The following is a 25,617-nucleotide window of genomic DNA, read 5'->3' on the forward strand; positions in this document are numbered from 1 at the left end:
GCCAGTCCAGGTTCGATGCACAATACTGGATGCTTGGGGCTGGTGCACTGGGATGACCCAGAGGGATGGTATGGGGAGGGAGGAGGGAGGAGGGTTCAGGATGGGGAACACATGTATACCTGTGGCAGATTCATTTCTATATTTGGCAAAACCAATACAATATTGTAAAGTTTAAAAATAAAATAAAATTTAAAAAAAAAATTAAAAACAAAACAAAACAAAACCTGCCCACAAGAACAGATGCAGTGTAAGATAGTGGAGTCTAGGTGCTAGGTAAATATTTGAAACATGTCCATAATTTTACATAATCATTGACCGATTTCTTAAAAATACTTTAAAAACCCTAATTAAAAACATGCTGTTCTGGCTATCACATTTACAATGAACTAATATTTGAATGTGGCATAGACTATGATATTGTCAGGTATGCTCAGTTACGTCTGGCTCTTGCAGCCCCATGGACTGTAGCCCACCAGCTCCTCTGTCCCTGGCATTTTTCAGGCAAGAATACTAGGGTGGGTTGCCATTTCTCCCTCCAGGGGATCTTTCTAACTGAGGGATAGAACCCATGTTTCCTTTGTCTCCTTCATTGGCAGGAAATTCTTTACCACTGAGCCACCTGGGAAGCCCAGACTGTGATATACAAAACATTTAGCAACATTAATTGTCCTTTCTCTTTATCGAACCCCTTAGATTTTGGTCATTTTAATGTTTTTCTCTTGAATCTAACTGCCATTGACATGCTAAAATAATACTATTCTAATGCAGACTGTTAAGATGTAAGAAAATGACTTTTAAACTCATCCATGAATTTATGAAGGCTACTTTTTGTAATCCACAAGCTTTAAAAGGGACTGAAGATGCAGTACCTGATTTTAAAAGCCAAGGTTGCAAGGTAGAAATGTATTTTGTCTGGCTTTGGTCTTTAATTCACTATTTTGCTTTTTTATTTTGTATTAGTAGGATGTATAATGGGAAACATCTTTCTATTCTAAACCTAAGTAAAGCTATTCATGACCAGTGATGATTCATGACCAGTGATTATTTGTGCCCTCCAGGACTATATGTGGTTTGGTTGGGTTGGGTTTAGAAGATTGGGGTTAGTGAAGGCAGTGTTTGCTCAGAAAAGAGAAGACAGTCCTCAGGGTTCCCCATGAAACCATTGAAGAAGTAAGAAATCCATTAGTGGAGTGGGGGTTAGCATTCTGGGATATCTTACCGGTAAGTCCAACCTGTTTTTCTTACCAAACTTCTGTCCATCCATCATTTAAATAGTGATGGCCCTTATTAGCTCTATTCCCTTCTTACCTTTAGAGTACTCCCCACCACCCTCCCTCCCTTCCCTTTGTCTAAGTCTAGAAATGAGTGGATATCAGAGAAGTATACATATTCTCTAGTTTTCCCACCCTGCCTGTCCCAACTCCCTCTGCCTTAACCTTTCCCTCCCCTCCCTTGGAAGCTGCATTATCGCCTCCCTTCCTAGAGACTTGATAATGCACCCTTGAGAATGAGGAAGAGGCCAAGAATAGGAAACAGGGGCTTGAGTCTCTGTCTATCTATTCCAAGACTCCTAAGGTTTTCCTACACAAACTGACTTCCCAGACAGGAGCTGAGTGCTTCCCCTTCTCCTGCTGGGCATTGATGGAAACCCACATATGGGAAGAAGCTTTGTTTACCCTATGTCAGCTTCCCCATCCTTACTGGATTTCCTGGACTTCCTGGCTGTATCACTTACTGTTTGCATAACAAACCACTCCAAAACTTTATTTATTGGCTCATGTGTCTGTGGGTTGTATGGGTGATTTTTCTGTTTCAAGCTGGCTGGGATGGAGCTGGATGATCTTGACAGCCTCACTCACACAGCTATGGGCTCAACTGAGCTGATTGGGCTGGCAAAGTAGGCTTGGGTGGCTGGGGTTTCTCTCTTGTAGTCCCTCATTTTCCAGGAACCCAGACCAGCCTTCAGGCTTCCCAGGTGGTGCTAGTGGTAAAGAATCCACCTGCCAGTGCGGGAGACATAAGAGACATAGGTTTGATCCCTGGGTCAGGAAGATCCCTGGAGGAGGGCATGGCAACCCACTCCAGTATTCTTGCCTGGAGAATCCCATGGACAGAGGAGCCTGGTGGCTTAAAGTCCATGGTGTCTCAAAGAATCAGACATGACTGAGATGATTTAGCACAGCACAGACCAGCTTCCTTCATATGGAGTCTCAGGCTTCAACAGCATGAGAGGGCAAGCATTAACATTCAAGGGCTGTTCAAACTTCTGCTTGCATTACACTTACTCATATGCCCTATGCCAAACAATGCAAGTCTCAGAGCCAACTGAGAATCAAGGGGTGGAAAAATAGACTCAGCCTCCGATGGGAGCAGTGACAAAGTCCTATTACAGAAGGGCTTGGATATTGGAATGGGATTATAGCTATTTTGCAATTTTAACACACTAGCAGAGAGCTCAGGGCTTCCCTGATGGCTCAGACAGTAAAGTGTCTGCCTGCAATGTGGGAGACCTGGGTTCGTTCCCTGGGTTGGGAAGATCTCCTGGAGAAGGAAATGGCAACCCATTCCGGTACTCTTGCTTGGAAAATCCCATGGACAGAGGAGCCTGGTAGGCTACAGTCCATGGAGTCACACAGAGTCGGACACGACTGAGCGACTTCACTCACTTTTAGCAGAGAGCTCGAACCCCTCCTCCGACTTGCATGCGGCAGTCCGCGGAATCGCAAAGAGTGGGACACAACTTAGCGGCTGAACAACGACAAAGAGCTTGAAAAAACTCTCATTTTTACAATCTCTTTTCCTCTTAAACTCCCTCCTTCTCAACCATCAAGGCCTCAAAATGAGATTGGAAACTGGTGACTTTCAACTGATGGTTACTTTTCAAAAACAGGAATTGTCTTTTTTTTTAAAAAAGATTTCTTTAGGATATGACATTTTGAAATTAATCTTAGTTCTCCCTACCATATCACACAGATTTCTTTCTTTCCCCCTTATTACATCAGAGTATTCTGCCTTAAATTGAGTTAATTGTGTTTTAAAAGATTAAATGTCCATTTGAAAATTTTCTAATCCCTTTTTTCCCTTTCCTCTCGGATGCTTTCAGACACTTTATCTGTCTTTGTTTGGGGGTATTTATGATATATTAATGTTATTTATAAAATGTGTTTTATCTGTCTAGGCTATGTCTTCCCTTTCATTTCTTTTCTATTTTTAACAAAGTCAGTTATGTTATAAAAACAGCCCCCATGCTGATCTATACTTTTCTCGAGACATTTTCTCTTAGCTGAATACATTGTTGTTTATCATTATCCTTTGTTTGTAGCCAGATTTGAAGCCAGGCTGCAGTTCTCACAAACAAATCAATTTGAATTAATTTGCCAAGCAGAGTTAACGAGGCATTGTATGAATTCGAGATATACTACACGGACCACATTCCCTGAGGTTATCCCTTCACTGGGAAAATTTTGATTCTTGTACCACATTGTAGTCATGTATACCTGACCTTTGAATCTTGCACTAAATGATGCGTAGCTACCAACTGGTTCATTTTTTGAAAAGCCTTGGAAATGCCACATAACCAAACAAGCCGGAGTACAGAGAATTCTTTCATTAACTTCTTTGTTGGGAAAGGATGGTCTTTAAGATATACACTCTCTGATGCTTGCCTATTCTAGAAGTCCTGTTACTAATGTTGTTCTGAGTGAAAGTTTGAGAAACATATTTCTTCTTTTTAATTGCAAATTTCTCTTCTTAAAACACTTTGTTGTTGGCCTTACCACATGGAATGTAGGATCTTAATTTCCCCATCAGGGATCTAACAGCTTTGGAAGCATGGAGTCCTAACCACTGAACCCCCAGGGAAGTCCCAGAGAAACATAGTTCTTGGTTGATGTTTGAGGTCCGCTCGACCTTAAAAGAGTAGACTTCTCTCAAAATATAAAACTATAAGTTCCTAGTGACCTCTGCCCCTAGAAACTGATTTATGATTATGAAATACAAAAAACATTTACTTAAGAGGGAGCTCAGTGTTTATATGGACACTCACCCTCCACCCCATACATCCTCAACAAGTTTTCCAGCAAGAATTTCCTTCAGACTGGGAAGACTGATACAAACAAGTAGGAAAAGGCAGTCCTCCTCAAAGATGAGGAAATGGTAATAGATTCCCCAAAGAAGCTCAGATCTCTGGGTCTCAGATGAGTAACGTCCCAGGATGCCTAAAAAATCTGAACTCTCTTTAATGTTCACTCAGAAATAATCACAGGAATTGGAATAGAAAACTAGTTTGGGGAAAGTGTCCTAAATTTTACATTGCCCTAAAGAATGTGTTTTGAAACTAATATGCAAAAATTCTCATGTGTTTTATTGGACAGATAAGTTAGTATGTATTTAACCATGTGTAACAAAGACTTTGGTGATGGCCTGGGCTCTTTGAAACAAGTCTTGTATCTAAATAGTCTAAATTCCCTTTGGATAGCATTAGCAAGTTGTCACATGAGTAGTATGTTATAAATATATTGTATCTTCACTTCCTTGGAAAGACTATAGAATAAGGCAAGTTATGAGAGCCTCTTAAGGGAGCTCTGCCTCTGGTTGAACCGAAACACTCAGATGAAGTCTCTGGTTACTCTGTATCCATTGCTGTATAGCAAATTACCCCCACACTTAGTGGCACCCAACAACTAACATTTATTTATCTCACGATTTCTATAGGTCAGAATTTGGTAGCAATTTGGTCGAGTGGTTCTGTATTGAAGTGTCTGATGGCTTGAAGTTAAGATATCGACTAGGACTGTAGCCATCTGAAGACTTATCCAGGCCTGGAGAATCTGGTGGCCTCAGTTCCTTGACATGTGGGTGTTTTAAGTGTCCTTATGACGCAAGAGTGGCTTCCCCAGAGTGGACATGAGAGAAGGAGGGAAAGTCACAGCGCTTTTTCTTATCTAATCTCTAAGAGTTACACATTGTCAATTCCACCATATCCTGTTCTTTACAGTTGACTTACTAAGTCCAGCCCATATTTGAAGTTGGAGAATCGAGTTCCGCCTGTTACAGAGTGATGTTTCAAAAAATGTGTAAACCTCTTAAAGTTACCACATAATCCTCCTATTCTGTGCATTTTTCAGAGTCTGGAATGAATGCACAAAAGATACGCTTATCAAACTTGCAAAATGACAAAACTCAGAAAGATATCTGCTACAGGAAACAACAAACCTAGAGTTGAACATTTTCTTATCAGGTTGGAATGCTGTTATGAAACAAAAAAGAATACACTTAGTGTAATTAAAGTCCTGCTTTGAAGTTCAGAAAATATACTACATGAATTCAAGATGGGACAAACTTTTTGGGAAGTAATTTAATTGGAAACTGTCTTGGGCTTAAGCTGGAAATAAGCCTTATATGTGGCTGTGCTGTGTTATGCTGTTTAAATTGTTAGTCTGTCAGTTATGTCTGACTCTTTGTGACCCCATGGACTGTAGCTAGACAACTGTCAAAAAACCAGCATATTCATCAGGTCAAAGGTGGGTGAATATTGGGTTGGCTAAAAAGTCCATTTGGGTTTTTTTCCCAGTAAGATATTACAGAAAATCCCAAATGAACTTTTTGGCCAACCCAATACATGGGATGTACGTGCGAGCATGCTTGCTAAGTCACTTTAGCTGTGTCTGACTCTTTGATCCTATGGATCTGCCAGGCTCCTCTGTCCATGGAATTCTCTAGGCAAGAATACTGGAGTGTGTTGACATGCCCTCCTCCAGGGGCTCTTCCCAACCCAGGGATAGAACCTGCATCTCTTCTGTCTCCTGCATTGGCAAGCAGGTTCTTTACGACTAGCATCACTTGGGAAGCCCAATACAAGGGACATTGATTGTTATTTTTAGACCCCTTGGGAACAATATATTCATTTGTAGGCATAAGCTTCAAAGTTTGTCTGGAAGATCTATAATTTATAAAGAGCAGAGACTCCATAAGATCTAAGCAAAAATAAAAACTGTAGCATAAGTTTATCATGGCATCAGTAATGTTGATATTGGTGTGACTTTCCCATTCATGAGGATGAAAATGTTCCTATTTGTTGCCCATTGAAATTCCAAACCTCCTTCCTGTCCTCAAAGCTGTGTAGTGACCCTACACATGCATGTTTGAATGAGCAGAACTTTTCAAACTCAAATATTCTAGCTTTCTGGCTTTAAAAACATTGAGTTTGATATCCTCTGCAGAAGAAGAATGAAAGAAAATGAAAACTGGAGACATGTGGAAAGGAAGACCGCCAATGAGAAAGGAATCAGTAAGACTGAAAAGAAACAGGGAGACCACACAGAGGGGTGACCTGCAGGAGTGAACAGACCACAGTGAAGAGTGAGCCCCAGGATCACACTGGGGCTTTCACAACAGTGGAGGAAATACGTGATAAGAAGGGCATCTGGGGGAATCTTGAAAGTTTGAAGACCGAACATTAAGGTTTTAGGCCGAAAAGGAAATTGGCAAAGATTGGACACTAACCATCGCATGGTGAAGTAAATTTCATAAGCTTGCCTTCTTTTAACTGTAACCCTTCTCAATCAAGTGCTGTTGTAACAATATCAACAAAGGTGATAAGTCATATACTGAGCACTTATTTTCTACTGCTGTGCTCAGTGCTTTACAGACACTCATTTCCCTTTTAATTCCTGTAACAATCCTATGTTGCAGTTAGTATCATAATTCTCATTTTATTTATGAAGAAACTAAGGCTTGAAGACACATCAAGACATAGATATTTTTAGCATGTTTACCAGAAAGGAATAGACAAAATTCAGATTGAAACTGACCAGCCTAGTTTCAGGGCATATTTTGAAATAATTATAGCAGGGAAAAGAGTGACACCCCTTGAGAAAGGAAAGCAAATTGATAGTCAGTTTTGTTTTGTTAATTTATGGCATGTCATTTTTGAAGGTATATCTCAAATACAGAATAAGTTCTAGATAGACCTATGCTCATGAAGAAAGTTCCAGTAAATATGATTTGGAAACAGTCTCTTAAACTTCAAAAGCAAATAAAGATATCATGGTCACCTGGGCTTTACTTTATTCATCTTTCTGGGACTGATAGTATCCTTAATAGATGAGGATAAATAAGAAGTCCAAGGTCGAAGAGCTTCTGGAAGAGAGTGAAGAATAGAATTAAGATTTCAAAATACAGGGAAAGAATAGGAATTGTGATACACGTTCTAATTATTGCATTAGGATAAAGGTTTTTTAGTATAATAAATAGCACTTCAATAGAAATAGCACTTTGATGGAGATCTGGGAGAAATTCAGTGTTAACGTGTCCGCACACATACTCACCTTAGCCAGCCTGACAAACATCAAGCAAAGGCCAGAGGTGTGGTCCTTTAGGTAAGTGGGCCTGGAGCACCAGGGTTAAGGGTCAGAGGTGTGGTCATTTAGGTAAGTGGGCCTGGAGCCCCAGGGTTACATCTCTAGCATAGCCCCTCCCCCCATCCCCTGAGAATGAAGAGAATCACACACTCACCCCCTTCCCAGCCTCTTCCAACTCCCCACTAGCATTCTTGCCTGGATTGTTACATTTCATTTGCACAAAATCTTGTAATATAGGTATTATCATCTGCATATCTTTTGGAGACTAGATGAAGAAACTGAGACATCTAGATTAAGAAAATTGTGCAAATTCGTGGAAGTGGTAAATGTCTGAGATAGGATTGCATCCAAAGTCTGAAAGATTCCATAGCTAATGCTCTTTTCATTTGTGTTTGAGCCATCTTTGCTTAAATAACTCAACTCCTATAGCCTAGAAATGGTGGATCAATATTGACTTTGATATAGGAAAGAATTGATAATATGTCAGTCCACATATATTTTCCATTTCCAAACATATCCAGAAGATACAAGGCAGTGAGCTTCATCAGCCAAGTCAGGGCATGCCTGGGTGACCCACACTGTTTTCTTAGAGTAAATGTCTCATCACTTTAGAAAGGTGGTTCTTCCTGGCGCCTGGAGCCACTTAAGTGAGTCTGGAAAAGCTCCCTTACTTAATAATGCCCTTGTGCTCTGAGTATATTAATTTACTTCCCCCAGCTGATCAGTTTTATGCTCCAAGAGATTAATTTCTTTGCCTTGGCATACTAAAGGATTGAGGTTCACAACATACAAATACTTCTTTTTTCTTCAGCCCCAAAGGTGTGTTGTGAGGATTAATGAGATGATGCTTATAAGTGCATTTTGAGCTCCTTGCTCACAAAGCACTTTATAAATACAAGATATTAATTCTTTGTTGAGGTCTATCCATCACTTACAAATAGCTGAATATTCTAGATGCCCTTTGGGAAGCACAACCCCCCTTTTTCTGACTCTTAAAGAGAGTTCATCTGGGTCAAGACTAGGAACAAAATCAGAGCGAGGCTCAAGGAGTTTCCCCAGTTCCTTGTCTTTAGTGTCTGACTTTGCCTTGAAACTCACAAAGTGTTCTTTGGGGAGAGAGACATTCTAAGCACCTCTGAAATGGCCTATACTACTTGAGCCTACCCACATCGATTTTCTTTTGCCTCTAGCTCTAATACATAATATCATTCTCTGACTGTTCATTAGACCCACAGTCTCATTTTTTAGTGTCAACAAAGCAATAAAGAAAACTTTCCCTTCCTTTATTCCAAGACTCAAAACAAAATGCAAAAAATACCTCTGGCATTAATTTTGCACAGACGAATGTTGCTACGATATTCCTATTAGCATGTCCATGTGCTTGACAACATTTCAGATGGTATTAATAGTCTACCTGCAAGAAAGCATTTTCTGCCAGCCCAGTGCAAATTGCCAGAACCTTTAAGCCACTCTTCCTCAACTTAGCAGCAGTATATCATCATTACCTGTGGCTGGACCCAGAAATCACATTTGTCAATGCCTGAATTGCTCTTTTACTTTCCGTGGTTTTAGAAACCCACTTTGTTTTGGAAATGGGGTTAGCTGAGTGTATTTTAGAAGATGCAGAAATATAAAAAGCCACAACCAGGGGATTTAGGGGGTATGTAGGCTGTTTCATTTTCTATGGTCAGTTAATGTTTGAATGATGAACTCTGTGGAACCAAAGGTAACAATACAGTCATCTTTTGATCGGAGGCCACGGAATTAATGTGCTTCCTTTTGATTAGTAGGAACGAATTCAATCATATTAATAATACTAAGTAGTTCGAATACATTGGATTATTTTTTCATATCTCAGGGTCTGTATATGCTCTGCCTCTTAATATCCTATACTGAGTCCTCTGGCGAACTGGGAAGTGGAGAACCTGAGGCTAAGTGACTTGTTCAAGGTTGAGCAGCTACTGAAGTTAAAACTCAAAGCCAGCCCAAAGTTATGACCTCCTATACTTTACTGATGACGATTTTAAGAAAATTAGTATAACTTCTAATGAATAGGATCTATGGTTGGACCAACAGAGTAAAATGGTGTAACAGTTATTTTTTGTGCTATACAAGAGTTTGCTCTATCTTTAAGTTCTTCAGCTGAAAGAATTTTTACTGCTTTGGGGCCAATCGGCAAGTTTCCAGATTACCTAAAGAGGGACTTAATGTATTGGGAAACTAGTCAAGGGTCAACTTACTTTCTTTATCTTTCCCTCCTCTGTTCTCTCTTCCTTTCCTTCTAAATGGATTAACCCAAATGTCACAAATGTGAGCTGTTTCTGCATAAAGGTTGTAGCTGTGTGTATGAACCAGTTGGGCCTTAGTAATTTTACCTCAAAGCATTCTGGTCTTCACAATATTATAATTAAACAGTGCATGGTTGTATGTGTCTCCAGGAACTGAAATATTTGATAATAGAGTCAATAGTACAGAAGCAAATGACAAGAGGCAACTAACTGTATAAAAAATGGATGGTGATATACACACACACATACACACACACATACCTCTAACTTTTTAAGTAGAATGAAATATGATCAGAACTTTTTTTTCTAAAATTCAGTCCCATGTAGGTGAGTGTCAGATCCATGTAAGTAATTTAAGCACTATCTATTTGAAGATTTCATTGTGCAATTTGTAAATTTCTCAGTGTGGCTGAGAACTGTAGTAGATTTTTAGGATCTAATTAGTAATGCACATATGCCTCTTTTTAATGACATTATGACATTACTATTCATAAGGCCATTCTTTCTTAAGGATAGCATCCCTGTCTGTTGAAGTATCGATTTTAGTCTTTGTTTCAATGTTCATACTGGTTGCTATATAAAATGTACAACTAAATGTCATTAAGGATTGGATATGAATGTAAATGGATTTGATGAGGTTTGTTCAGCTTTCAGAGTAGTCCCTGTGTATGAATTCTGATATTTAGAAGGTTGTTTGCTCTTCAAACAAATGGGGCTCGGGGCAAATGAACTCATTCTCATGCACATGTTTTTAAAACATTTCTCACTAATGTTTGAGCTAAATTAAAATAAAAACCAACAAGAACATGAAAAGAGACTAAGAACAATGTTAATGTGGCAATTTAAACCAATTTGGTTTTCCAAATGACCTTCCATCTTTCACAACTTTTAACAGTATACAAGATCGCTATCCCCTCTGCCAGATGCTGTCTGTCTGGCATGGAAAACTTAAAACCTTTTTCTAAATGTCTTTAAAGCTGAGATGGAGAAGAATGACTCTCTGTCTTTCACTTTCCGAAGGGTCTATGGTTGAATTGTGGCTATGCTGTCCTCCCAACACATCACGTATTGATTCTCCCCCATTGTTTCTTAGTCGTCTAGCCCGTACCATACCTGAAATGATTTTCCATGGAGCTTTATGCTTGACAGATTGAATGGGAGGGGGGATACTTAGAAGGACCAAGATTCCTATGTTTGTGGAAGAAGTAAGTCAATGCAGCTTCTTAATTAAGTTGGTACATATAGAGCTGTCAGTCTGGAACATTCAGTACTTCATATTTTGCCTTGCATGGTACTAAGAATATTTAGCTTTCTCTTCATTATTGACTTCACTAATCCATTCTACAGAGAGTGGGAAAAGGTCATTGCTACACTTAATATTGCACCAATGACAGTTACAGAAAACCCAAAGTAATAGAATATATTCAAGGTGAATCTGGCATAATCCTTTTGGCATTTCTCAGTATGTTGTTGTGACTAAAACTTGAGAGAGGTCAAAGCTTGTGAAGATGGATGATATATATCCCTTGTGTAGCTGTCTCCTGTAGGGTAGAGTTAAGAGTTACAGAGACATACGTTCTTTTCAGAAAAGCGCATCTTCCTTTTCTATTAGGACATGTGAAAATTAGCCCAACTTTATTTTGGATTAGTAGACTTCTGTGTATCAGATCTACCAGGATGATCATATAATGGTCTCATAGGTATTTATTTACGTTAACATAAAGTTACCTTTTTTTTTAACCGTGGGCTTATTGAAACACCAAGAAATTAAGATACCTTTTTCTATTTTGGCTCCTAGCTGTCTCTCTCTCTCTTTTTTTTTCTTCTGTGAGAAATAACACTTGGAGGAAAACTTTAAATTATATACTGCAATCCAAAATTGTTAGTTGTTCTTTCTGTTCATTACATGTTGTCCTTTGATATGTTAATATATTAGGCTTGATGCCAACCAGATAGGGTCTCATGATGTAAGCTGGAAACAGATCCACAGTCTCCTCTTTGATGAGCTTTTTGTTTGTTTTTACTCCTGGGGAGTAAGAATAATGAGTCAGCTCCTAAGACTAATTTGTTCAAAGGAGAAATGAATGGGAAATCTTTTAAATGTACCCAGTACTGCTACCCCTCCCATTCTGCCTCTCACAGAAGGCAGGTACTAGTCTGACCACATGCAGAATCTTCTCCACCAATAAAAACTCCGACATGCAGGTGGCCCAGAGATGGAAATACTGGGGCAAGCTTTTATCCACCTGGTGCTACATGCCATTCTAATATTCTTTCTAGCTTTTATACTTATTTATGAATTGCTTTCAAACCACCTGTTTTGAGATTTTTATTTCATTTTTAACACTGGTGATCTGGATTGGGCTTCCTGAAGTTCCAATACTAGAAGGCTAAGAGGCAGAAGTAATTTAGAAGTTCACTAGTTTCTGTTTGATCTCCGTGAGGTTGGTTGATAAGACAGTAGAGTTCCCAAAGCATGGCTTCATTATTTTGTGTTTTGAAGCATATTCATTAGGGGTATATCTTCACAACACCACTCTCCAAGTCTGTCCTAATTAGACAAACCATCCAGGGGTGGTAATAACATTTACAAAGGGAAGAAAGGGGGCATACTCACAGTTAAAAGCATTATATTTGAGCCTTGAAATTAATTAGATATTTCATGCTTAGAAGAAGTATCCCTACCAGGCTTTTTGAATGGAGACATATTCAGGAAGGACCTCTCCTAGTGAGGAAAGACAGCAAGACTAGGTAAACTTATAAAACCTGTGTCTATTGGTACTAATAAAATATAGATGCTCAAAGGCCTGGAAATGCTATACCACTAAATGTATAGCTGCTTTTATTTACAGATGTTTAGTTGGGAGTTCCTCTGATTTTAAAATATGGAACAGATCTGGACCAAGGGATAGAGATGAAAAGATTTCCATGTGGTACTCTACCTATTTTACATAGGCAATGGGATGCCAGGGCCCCACTTTATGGAATAAGAAGTCTCTGTTGGCCATCAAGGCTTAAATTGTTTTCTTTGGCAAGGTAGAGCAGTTGCAGACACTTAAGAGGAGAATAAGGAAGTGCAGGGCTCCGTTCTTTACTGTATTCTGATGGGATACAGTAAAGCGAGTGTGGGACATGTGTGACTGAGACACCGAGGGTCCTGATACTCACAAGTCAAGGGGGTCCTTGTTCCTCCATTGACCCAATCAAGGTATGGTTGGAGAGAGATGGAGAAGAGAGAGGGTAAACCTTTCTGTAAACGGCCACACCTCTCACGGATGCTCATCCCCAGCCACTTTCCCAAAACTTGATGGAGCACGGCATAGCTAAGAATAACCTGACCTCAAACCTGTCAACCAAGGGCAGAGTGACTTCGACTCCACCTCCACTAAAGATAAATTGCTATCTATCTCTAAAAAACTTCATAAAACGCACCAAAAACCTAGGATGTTTTTGAATGACTTATTGACTTTTCAGATTGTTCTTTAAGCTGTTTTTTAAACTTTAAAGGCAACACTGATAATGAACGCTTCCAAATGGTAAAACAGAAAATCCCCTTCAAATATAACCGGCCCGTAGAAGAGTGGCTGCAGGAAAAAGGTAACTGTCGTTAAAACTTTCATTTTAAAATCATTTGACTCTAAACCCTCATTTTTAAAGCCTGCAAATAAATGTTCCTTAAATGATAATCGCCTGCTGCATAAATGACTGTTTTAATTTTCATTATAATTTGTGTCAGCTTCCACCTGCCATATGTTGATAAATCATGCTATAATACATTGCCATTAAAATACAGTTAAAGGGACTAACATCTAGTTTTCTATCAGCATGACAACCACCAACAAGAAATTCCAGGAACCTCTAAAAAAAAGAAATGTATTATGGCAATTTAACCACTGCATGACATTATTTGTTAATTTGTTTTAAATTACCTCTTATACCAGAGCTTTCTAAAGAAATTTCAAAAGAACTTATTAAACTTACATCTTGAGGCTGTTTTGGCTTTACTATCTGTAGCATGGTTAGCATCAACAACAACAACAACAAATCATAGATTGACTCGTCATTTAAACTGCTTAAACAAATGTTATAAGGGGAGCCATGTTCTTTAACATTTGTTTTTAAACAAGGAAAGAATGAGAAGGATGGATTTTGCCTTCAGAATTAAACTTGCAGAGGCAAAGATATTTCCTAAGAGGTTAATGGCATCCTAGTTACTGATGGAAACTAAAAATAAATAAATAAATAAACCTATTCTACACTTCAGTTGCGTGGTACCCTTGTGTATTTGATACTTATGCAACAAAAGTATAAGGAGTTGGAAAATGAAAGGTTAATGGAAGGCAAAACAGCAGTTTCTCATTTGCCAAAGAAAACAACCACTTGGTTAATGAAAGAGGGCAGCGGTTACATGTGATGTTAGAATTTTCTGTGTGGCTCCTCTTCATTGGGAGGTAAACTATTGTCTTTCAATGAAGAAAGACTTCTGACTTGAACAAGCTGGTGACTGTTTTTTTTTTTTTTTTTTTCCTGAGCCAGTAGCTACTCTTGTAGTTTGAGGTGTTTTTTGTTTGTTTGTTTGTTTTCTTAAGGAGATCTTAAGTGAGTTTTTAAAATATGTAGAGATTTGATTGAGTTATTTATAAAAAGTAATGGGGTATGTTAATATGCAACGTAAAAAAAAGACAAAGGACTACTGCAGTTGCAAGCTGAGTGAAAACATTCAGAACTTTAAACACGGAAAATCCTCACTGAGTCTTAACTGTTTGCCCTGTTTTTAATGTACGTGGTCTAATTAAAAATAAATTAAGAATAACTCTAAAAAGCAAATAATTTTGTTTAGTAATCACCAGCTCATAAAGTCCCTTTAACATTAGAGATGATGATTGCCTCACTTCTTAAAAAGGAAAAGACAACTTAGATGCATGTCTGAGTCTCATGTGCCTGAGAAAATTTATTTTTTGTTTCTTTCAATTTTATGTTAATAATATTTTATTTTACTCCATTGCCTTTTGAAGTCTAAGTTCAATAGCATGCCAGGCATTTTCATTTGTATTAATCATTTTAAAGTTATTAGTAGGCTTTTAGTTGTTCTTCCAATAGCATTGCTATCAGTTGGCTTTTATATAGAAGGACGCTTCCAAACACACAATAGAGGTTGAATGGGTGGGACTGGGTAGGGGTGGTTTGGATGGGAGGAAGGGAGGAATTTGTTTCTTAACTGAGTATGTATGTTTATATATGCAAATAATATTGAAAAGAATTCTATGCAAACTGGGGGGTTCTCTCTTCTACATTATTTTAGCCAAAATCACTTTTTTGTTTCATTTAGGTAAGTAACATCTATTCATTCTATTGCTTTATCTCTTCCTCTGTCTAGCCAACTTTCCCTTTATAGAAATAGAAAATGTATACCAAAGACCTTGCAAGGACAAGGAGTTAGAAAAGGGTGAATCTGGAAAGATGATTAGGCAGAGGCATTAGTAAGGACTTGGACTGCTCTGTCACTTGGGCAGAAACAGTTGCTTCTGTCATTGGAGAGATGTGAGTCACAGCATTCCCTCGCCTGTTTTCTGGCGCTGTCTGTTATTGACTGACTTTCTGACCTTAGACAATCCACTTAACCTCTTTATATCTCAGATTTCCCATCTGAGGAGAGGAGAAATAATACTGCCTATTCCCCAAGGGTGTTCTGAGGTTTAATTAATTAGTCTTTGTGCAACACTGACTGGAAACATGCAAAGATTTAATTTAAGCAGTATGTGAACTTGGTGTCCAAATGAGGGAGCATTTAATGACTTCCAAGAGGATGGGCACCCAAAACAAAACACCAAATAACCTGCTACAAAGCCTGTACTGGTATTGTAGTCAGATTTTATATTATTGGTGATAGATTGGAATCCATTATCAGATTGTAATATAGATAGAATAGTGGTCATCCCTTATTAAAAATAAAAAAGAAAGAAACACGATTGATCATAATGAGTGGCAATAAGGAGACCTGGCACTGATATTGAGAAATCTTGGGCAGATGGTAAATGTTCTGCGGTGGGTCCCTTATGTCCTTCGCAGGGAGAGGGTCGTGATGATTGTTTCTCACTTACTCCTGCTTCCTTGAGAGAGTGAAATTGATCAGAGGAAAAGATAGCAGAAGACTTGAATATCCCACAGTTCCTTTAGTGCCTGCCAGCATTACTATTAACCACCTAATCTAAGGTACAGAGGGCCGGGAAAGGGGTTTAGAACATAAGAAAAGCAGATCCAGTCAGAAATAAACCATGAAACAGACAAATAAACAAAGACCCAAATACTTCCTATGGCATGATGGATACCTGAAACATATACACTCCTTCCCAATTTACCCCACCAGTGTCTTGTTCTCAAGAAATGATTAGTCAGATCTCTCTGTGAAAGCAGGAATAGCCAGAAATGAAGCTGTGGTTTAATTGTGTAGCCCAGGAAATGTCTTGCCTTGCTCCACACTTGGGTCTGTCTTGAACAAGCAGAGACCACTTTTTGGAGTGAACCGTGGCAACTGGAATAAAGGAGATCCATCATTTCTAGCCAGTGTAATTCAACTTTGCATTTCAATTCTCTCTGACCTTCCTTTCATTTGTAAGCATAGGCGGAATAACATCACTAGGAAAATAAGATGAAGACCATTATAGATGTGGAGTACTTCTGGGAATATTAGAAATGCAAAATCTACTGTAGTCAGTTATAAGCATCAACTGATCTTCAGTGCTGGGCTATATATAAAAAAGGCAATGAATAAATATTATGGTTGGCCAACAGTTATGTGAATGGAAGGGATATTATGGCATTGGGGCTATCTGGTGCAAGACACTAAACTTAAGCCCTACAATTCTCCTATTAGGCAGAATTCTCCTTTTTATTATGTTAAGCTATTCCAAATGCCTATGCAAAGCTGAGAGCATGTTTATTCTCCCCTTCCATCATGGCATTTCTTTCAGTAGTAAGCTTAGGGCTCCCAGGAAAAAAGCTGTTGTCAAAAAACTAAATAGTAATGAGGTATGAGCTCCAGGCCATTACCCAGCATTACTGTGCATTGAACTTTTTGCTGCATCTCATATGAAAAACGAGAGGTCAAAGAACAGGCAACGATGTGTGTGCACAGGGCACTGAAGGAATTGATGGGAAAAGAAATGGAAATCTATTAGATCTATTTGATTAGTCCCTTAGGATCTGGGCAATTTTGTTTTTAAAGCCAACAGATTCCATTTCCATGCTCCACGTATTTTTATAGACATTATTTTCACTATAACAAAATTATCTGGCCAATTCTCCATAGTGTAGTGTTTAAAGCTCCCAAAGGGGTATTATTTATCAACCATTCTTGACTAATATGCCCTTAAGAGTTGCCTGATGAGTGGATTGGGCTCTTGTACAGAGTTCCCACTGAGTAGAGGTGTTTTCCCTTTTCTAGCTCTTCCATTTCACCCATTTTTATACATTGAGAAGGGATTCCACTAGAATTGAGACGGGATTATATACTAGAAATTCAAGGGTACTAATCTTTATATAGATTTAAGGGCTTCCCAGGTGGTGCTAGTGGTAAAGAACCTGCCTGCCAATGCAGGAGACATAAGAGACACGAGTTCAATCCCTAGGTTGGGAAGAACCCTGGAGAAAGAAATGACAACCCACTCCAGTATTCTTGCCTGGAGAATCCCATGGACAGAGGAGCCTGGTGGGCTACAGTCCATAGGGTTGCAAAGAGCTGGACGTGATTGAAGCGACTTAGCACACACACAACACATATAGACTTTAAACACCATATAATAATAGTTGTAGAAGTTACAAGCCTAAATATCACAGTATGTCTCTATTCAGATTAGAGATCATAGAGCAAAGATCTCAGTCTTTAAAAAAACGTACTCCTTTCAATTAAACAGTTGAGTATAATAGAACATTGTTTTCAGTCATTAATAGCTAAAATAATTCCAGCAAGATTAAGGATGACTGGAGCATTGTTTGATCGCTAACTAAAATGGAGGAAAAATTCAAAAAGGATAAACTTAATTCCATTTAAAAAAAAGTTTTTCCCTCTTTCTCCATATGGAAAAGCAGACAAATAATCTGGAGAAACAATAGACTAGAAGGCTTTGTCCTTCAAAAGCTAGATCTTTCTGTGAAAGATCTCAAGCTTAAGAAAAGCTTTTTAAAATAGGGATAGTTGGGGCATAGTTGACTTATACCGTTCTCTGTTCTGCCATGATTTCATTCTGATAGTTTTCTGTGCACAGAGCATAAATGGTCCCCCAAATAGGAACTAGCAATAAGGTGAGCTACTGTGTCTTCAATCCGTTAACATGCCCATATATCATTTAAGGTGTTTTATGTGTTGCCTTTTTATTAACACCTATCCCTCCTTTGGAGAAGGCAATGGCACCCCACTCCAGTACTCTTGCCTGGAAAATCCCATGGATGGGGGAGCCTGGAAGGCTGCAGTCCATGGCGTCGCTGAGGGTCGGACACGACTGAGCGACTTCATTTTCACTTTTCACTTTCATGCATTGGAGAAGGAAATGGCAACCCACTCCAGTGTTCTTGCCTGGAGAATCCCAGGGACGGCAGAGCCTGGTGGGCTGCTGTCTGTGGGGTCGCACAGAGTCGGACACGACTGAAGTGACTTAGCAGCATCCCTCCTTTTAAAATTCGTTGATTTTGAATGATGTCATTTTTCTTTCCCCCTTTATCGCTGACATGATCAATGCCTACTTATTTTCCATACCTTTGAGAGAGATTTAATTGTGTGACCATGGTCTCTCCCCTTCCCCAAATGAATAAAGACAGAAAATAATCTGTCATGAAGTTTATGAAATAGCAAGTACAGATAGAATATTATACATTAGCAAAATTTCTAGGAAATCTTTTATTTCCTAGAGGTGTTTATTTTTATAAGTACACAATAGCTCCAGGTCTCTTAATTAAAATCTAATTTAATTTCAGTTAATTTAATTATCAGACCTAGTTTTTTAATTCAGTGTTCTGAGTTACCCCACTGAGTTTTTATTTGCCCTATATATTCTTCATCATTTTCATTATGTTACATATGTTACTTTGTAGGTTAAAAAAGTCAGTACAATAGGTATTTATGATTTATTATTATAATTACCTGATTTGGGTTGTTTTCTTTTTCTGTCATCCACAACTGTATACCCTGGAAGACTGCAGTACCACTCGTCATTGAAGCAAGATTTCTTCTGCTTCACAATAAAGAAGTAGACATTCAATTATTCAGGTTGTCTAGGATATTCAGCTAGACAGTGGAAGAGATAAACATAGGGAAATGTTATTTGCCAATGTCGAGATTGAATTTTTGTTACTTGCCAATACCTATACTGAATTTTTGCTATCCAATTTTCTCCCCTTCAGTTGCTCAAGGAAGCCTGTTTTGATGTCTGGTCCATTCAGACCAGGTAAGGCAAACAGAGAAAAATGTATGGGAATAATGATGTTTCCTCCACCCAACCCACTAGGCCGGCAGTTAACCATCTTCAACACCCAGGCGCAAATAGCTATTGGCGGAAAGGACAAAGGACGCCTCTTCCAAGGCCAGCTTTCTGGGCTCTATTATGATGGTTTGAAAGTACTGAACATGGCGGCTGAGAACAACCCCAATATTAAAATCAATGGAAGTGTCCGGCTGGTGGGAGAAGTCCCATCAATCTTGGGAACAACACAGACGACCTCCATGCCACCAGAAATGTCTACCACTGTCATGGAGACCACCACGACAATGGCTACGACCACTACCCGCAAGAATCGCTCTACCGCCAGCATTCAGGTAAGCCTCTTTCCAACATTTCCTTGACTCTGCATCTTTGTCTTTGAGACATTGCTATCATGGTCAGGGTTGCTTTGTAGCTGAAGTGTCTGAATTACTATGTTTGTAGGAAGGACACTTACAGGTGCTCATAGTAGTAACACCCAGGAGTAGAGAAAGACAAAGCAATTGATAAAGAAATTATGAATGTCTGGTGTGCACGCATGGGTTATTATTCTTATTATATCCATCACTGAAATGGTAAAGCTGTTATTCAAGGTGAGAGATGGAGAACATTTTCACTGTGACATACTCTCTCCTCTCATTTTATTACCTTTCTTTTCAACAGCAGACAAAGATAAGGAGGAAAGGAACATTTGTTATCACAGGAAAGACTATATTCTAGTTAAATTCTATTTGCATCCTCCTGATGGCTTACTATTGGGACATGAATTGTTCATTTCTGAGGCCATGGAGTAGCATTAAGTCAAGGGTAGATGAAGCTGAAGTTTCCATCAATCTTTATAAAATGCAATACTTGTATTTTATAAGTGTTGATTAATCACTTGTTATTTTTGGTCTACTTTGTTTCTTTTACATTGTATTGACCAAAATCCTAATTATATTAGCAAATTTGAAGGTCTGAGTTTAACTATGTAGGGAGTCCTTAGTTTTTGTTAATGTTTTGGTTTTGTCACTTAAAAGTAATTGTAGCCAAGCTAAAGCTTAATGCTTTGCTGATCACTTTGGCTTCTCATAAATCTAGGTATTAGAGGGTATAAAGTTGAATTATTAGCCTTAAATGCTCTGGCAAAAAAATAATACATTCCAATTGCTCATGGCGGAGAAGGTGATTGCACCCCACTCCAGTACTCTTGCCTGGAAAATCCCATGGATGGCGGAGCCTGGTGGGCTGCAGTCCACAGAGTCGCTAAGAGTCAGACAAGACTGAGCGACTTCCCTTTCACTTTTCATTTTCACGCACTGAAGAAGGAAATGGCAACCCACTCCAGTATTCTTGCCTGGAGAATCCTAGGGACGGGGGAGCCTGGTGGGCTTCCGTCTATGGGGTCGCACAGAGTCAGACACGACTGAAGCGACTTAGCAGCAGCAGCAGCATTGCTCATGGGGAATTGACCCTTAGCCTGGTTAGTGTCTGTAGGAGATTCAGTAGATCAGTACTTGTCCTTTCTTGGTTTAAGACATTATCCAGGGATTCAATGAAGTCTTTGACATCACCTTTCCATTGATTTCACTGGGCACTGGTAAACCTAAAGTCAATAATCAATTAAATCTCTGATGTGTTCTCGTTCTTCTGAATTAATTTTATGTGAGTTAGGTAGTGGTAGAATTGTCTTCCTTTTCCCTTGTTTTTGAGTAGACACAGCCAGACACCTCCTTACATGATTCCACAGGAACAGTTGGAAGCTGACTCACAGATGATGCTATCAGTACAATGTTACGTGTTTTAGAAAGGCTACTGAGAAGCCTGTTATTTCACAGTCTTAGAGTTGCACATGTTGTTACATTCAGACCTATGTACATGCTCAAAAAAAATAGCTTCTTCTCCACTGATATTAAAGCAATAACTCCTGACACTTCACTCTACTCACTGAAAAGAAGATAAAAGGCAATATATATTTCTATTATGACTCTCTATAGCTCTAGAGCAGATCTGCTTATTGTTGGTGAAAGGATAGTTCTGTCTGCACAGGTCTGGTTCTGCTTCTGTCAGAATGCATTCCACTAACTCTGTGGGAAGCAGAGGAGCAAATGGCTTTTTCTTCGCAGGGATGGATGGTCCTGTAGTCTTTTTCGAGGCCATGTTTTTACTGACCTCAGAAGGATTTAATGTTACATGGGGATTCAGGGACCAAGCCATAATAATGATCAGTTTTGGGCTTTCCCTCCAGGGGCAAATACATAAATGGGAGTAGATTAAGTATTTGTACCAACTAAGAAAGCTTAGGCTAGAAGGTACAAAAGTCTTGTAAGCAGTTCTGACTCTAGACATCATTGGACCTACTGTCATTTTAGAGAACAGCAGCTGTGGACAGCTGGTCATCTCTGACAGCTTCTTTCTGATGTGTCTCTGTTCCTTTAGTCCAGTAATAATTGGATCACATCTGCATGGCTTTCCTTTTGCTTCTAAAGACAAGGCTATAAAAATGAGTTATAAACCTGTTGATGCTTGTTGTTCTTTAGAGTGTATAAAACCATAAAGTGCTATTGGAGAAAAGCCAACAGATGAGCAGAATTGGAATAGATTGGAACGAGAGATTTAAAAGCCCCATATTCTTTGTAAAGATTAGCTAAAGGAAGTAACTATGCCAAGGGTTTTGCACTTTTTGTTCGGCCGACCAGCCATAAGAACTTTGCCTTGGACTCTGGAAAAAACTTAGGATGGACAGGTAGACACTGCTATCCATTTAAAATGGATAACCAACAAGGACCTACTGTATAGCACATGGAATTCTGCTCAGTGTTATGTGGAATCCTGAATAGGAAGGACTTTGTGGGAGAATGGATCCATGTATATGTATGGCTGAGTCTCTTTGCTGTCCACCTGAAACCATCACAACATTGTTAATCAGCTATACTCCAAAACAAAATAAAATGTTTAGTGAATTAAAAAAAAAAAAAAGGTTATCAACAGTGAACACCTGCACACATAAAACTCAATAGCCTGCCTGTCTCCAAGTCTGCTCCTTAAGTACATTCTGTAGATTACATCAAGCTTGTGTTAGGCATGTGGACCCAACAACCCTTAGATTCTATCCAGGGTTTTAGACAGTTTCCAGACTGTAAAGACTTTGGGTGAAGAAAGTCACTCTCTGAAGTTCTAATGTGCCCTGTGTGAGCCAGCTGATTTTCCCGGATGAAATGGATTCATAAAGATTTGACCTCTGAGTAGCATTGAAACATACATTACCAAATGTAAAATAGATAGTCGGGGGGATTTGCTGTATGATGTAGGGACCTCAAATCCAATGCTCCCTGACAATCTAGAGGGGTGAGATGGTGTGGGAGGTGGGATGGAGGTTGATGTATAGCAGAAACCAACACAATATTGTAAAGCAGTCATCCTCCAATTAAAAAGAAATTAGTTTGATTTAAAAAATTTGATCTCTAAGAAATCTGCAGGAAAAAAAAAGAGGTGAGGAAGACTGGATTTCATGTCTATAGATTCATCATCCACGTTTTCACCTATGTGTGAAATCTTAGAGCCATTTCCAAGTGACTCTGTTCTGTCCTCCTTGGCTTTGATAATATTGCTAGAGTAGAGTTGCCCTAAAATTTGACTCTTCCAGGAGAAACAAAATAAGCATGTACATTCACAAGTATAAATATCCGGTTATTAAAAAATCCACCAGTTATTTCTTTAAGTGTAAGGTTAAAAAAAATCATTTGAACAGTTCATTTCTAATAGACCTTGGATAATGTTGATTTCAGATCAAAGGAAAACTGCAAAGTGCTTTTAGTGATGCTCTTAGCCATGTGTGAAGGTGAACAAAGAGTTTCTGAACTGATGGCCCTCTAATGCTCCAGCCTCCTGGAAATAATTAGCATTTTGATCTTTCTAATGCACTAGTGTGTTACAAAATACTTGTGAATTACATGGACTATGTGCAATTACTCACAGCTGTGGTGCCAAGCATTAAGTCTTTACCCTACATTAAGAAGGATGTCTCTGGTTACTCCCCTGATTGAAAAAGAAAGTTAAGATTGAGAGAAGAGGTGGATACATTGAGAAAGCAAATGGATGGGTGATAATTCTCAAATAAAGATCTGGCACTTAGTAGGTGCTCAATAAACATTTGTTGAATAAATCTGAAAACAAGATAGGCTTTATAATGTACTTTATCATTTAACAATCAGAAGTGGCATGGCTTATGGAAGATTTTCCCTCTAAGATGATCACTGGGCTTTGGACAATTTAATTTACCCCCCACCCCCAGTGGTAAAACTATGCTGCTGCTGCTGCTGCTGCTAAGTCGCTTCAGTCGTGTCCGACTCTGTGCGACCCCATAGACGGCAGCCCATCAGGCTCCCCCGTCCCTGGGATTCTCCAGGCAAGAACACTGGAGTGGGTTGCCATTTCCTTCTCCAATGCATGAAAGTGAAAAGTGAAAGTGAAGTCGCTCTGTTGTGTCTGACTCTTAGCGACCCCATGGACTGCAGCCTACCAGGCTCCTCCGTCCATAAGACTGATGAAATGTATGTACTTGAAATCAGATTGCCTGAGTGTGGAATCTAGTATCCTCTTCATATTAGCTAAGCGACCCTGGGGAGGTCACATGTGTTGTGGTTACCTAGCTGTGGAGACAACCTGTCATCATTTAGTAGCTTGAAACAATGATGTCATTAGATCTCATAGTTTTATGGGTCAGAAATTTGGGCAGGGCTCAGAACACTGAAAGCCAAAGGAGAAGGGCGAGGCAGAGGATGAGATGTTTAGATAGCATCACCGACTCAATAGACATGAATTTGAGCAAACTCCAGGAGACAGTGAAGGACAGAGGAGATTAGTGAGCTCTCCATGAGGTTGCAAAGAGTCAGACATGACTTAGTGACTGAACAACTGTGAAAATAGCAAAGCAATTCTTCTGCCTTACATCGAACTGGCTGAGGTCACTCAGTGGCTACTCTGGACTGGAGGCTCTGGCTTCACACGTGCACCTGGAGCCTCAGTGGATGAACTGGACTCAGTTGTGAACATGTCCCTCTCCGTGTCTCTAGGACTCCTTTCATGGAGGCTTAGGTCTCGTGGAGAGAGTTTTCCAAGTCTTGGATACATGGAGAAAGGAACAAATCTCAGGTTGGTTGAATGTACAAAGCTAAATTGACAAAGTCAGAGATGATGATTCCTAGAGAGATAGCCAAGTTCAACTAGAACAGAGAGTGTATAGAGGAGGATTGGTGGGAGATCAGAGACTCAGATTCTGAGTGTCTTGGCCTAAAACTCCCTCAAACAGAAGAGGTCCTAGAGGGGAGAACTGGATCAGGTTCCCTGTGGGTTTCACTACCGAGATCATGCAGGCATGTCCATTACCTGACATCTGACCCCAGTGCTGGGGAGTGACTATTGTGATAGTCACTAAAATGGAAAAGTTTCTAAAATGGAAAAGTTCAGTTCAGGCTACATTCACATTCCTGAATCTTCAATCAGGGCAGAAGGTAAAAGTGAGAAATAAAAGTCTTTTAGGGATCACTGTCAGCCACCAGGACCAAAACGTTCCTGCAAGAGAGGAAAGGGCCACGAGGAAAATAGTTCCAAGAATAAGGTGTATTCTCTTCCCTTAGTGCTCTAGACCAAGTTATTAGTCAGGAAAGAACTCAATGTGTTCCGTGCAAATCACCATTTGGAATCATTTATAAGCTTTTAGCAGGAGACTGATCGTGACCCACTTTTTCTGAATTGGGCATTGGTAAAGTCACCTTGGCATTGGCCAGGGCTGCCCGACACCAGAAAATTACCAGAAAATCACAACACTCAGGCTGGACTGGAACTATTCCCAATAAACAATAGAAATGAAAGATATAAAAGCTTTATGAGATTTCATTCTTATCCCTAACTCACAAGTTTGGTGGGAAATACATGGACCACTTTCAAAAATTGCAGAAGGAAGCCACGGTTTTTCAGGTTTTGTAACAATACCTTCATGGAAAGTCCTCCCCATGGTCTGCTTTTACACTGGGGACAGTCAGAAGCACCCTTCAGCCTTGATACTACTTATGGAGAAACAAAACAAAGCAAAACTTGTGACTAAAAAGTTGATCCTTTACATGGATGTGTATGGCTGAGTCACTTTGCTGTTCACCTAAAACTATTACAATATTGTTAATTGGCTATACTCCAATATAAAATTAGAAGTTAAAACAGACCAAAAACCAGCAGGCTAACCTGCCAAAAAAAACAACAAAAAAAAAAACCAGTTGATCCTTCTCACTGCTTGTTCCTGATGGAGTCCCCGTGTGCTGAAGGGAAGAGAGAGCAATTAGAGTCAGAATTTCTAGTTGGATCCTGCATTCTTCCAGTTTTTTAGCTATGTATCTGTGGGTGAGTTGATTAACCTGTCTAAACTTTCCGTTCTATTATCTATAATCACCTGATGCAAAGAGCTGACTCATTGGAAAAGACCCTAATGCTGGGAAAGATTGAGGGCAGGAGGAGAAGGGG

At 39.3% G+C, this 25,617-nt stretch overlaps 1 protein-coding gene across 15 annotated transcripts in view; it reads left to right on the top strand.

Annotated features, from left to right (window-relative positions):
• Positions 1 to 25,617, top strand: part of NRXN3 (neurexin 3) — a 1,815,083-nt gene that overhangs the window by 1,622,160 nt on the left and 167,306 nt on the right. For 8 of the 15 annotated variants that reach the window (XM_059890636.1, XM_059890634.1, XM_059890632.1 and 5 more), the window contains 2 exon segments: positions 13,157 to 13,246; positions 19,150 to 19,457. In XM_059890636.1, the coding sequence (XP_059746619.1) occupies positions 13,157 to 13,246; positions 19,150 to 19,457 (398 nt within the window). 15 annotated transcript variants of the gene reach the window in all.

The sequence above is a fragment of the Bos taurus genome, chromosome 10 (assembly GCF_002263795.3).
Source record: "Bos taurus isolate L1 Dominette 01449 registration number 42190680 breed Hereford chromosome 10, ARS-UCD2.0, whole genome shotgun sequence".
Lineage (NCBI taxonomy): Eukaryota > Metazoa > Chordata > Mammalia > Artiodactyla > Bovidae > Bos > Bos taurus.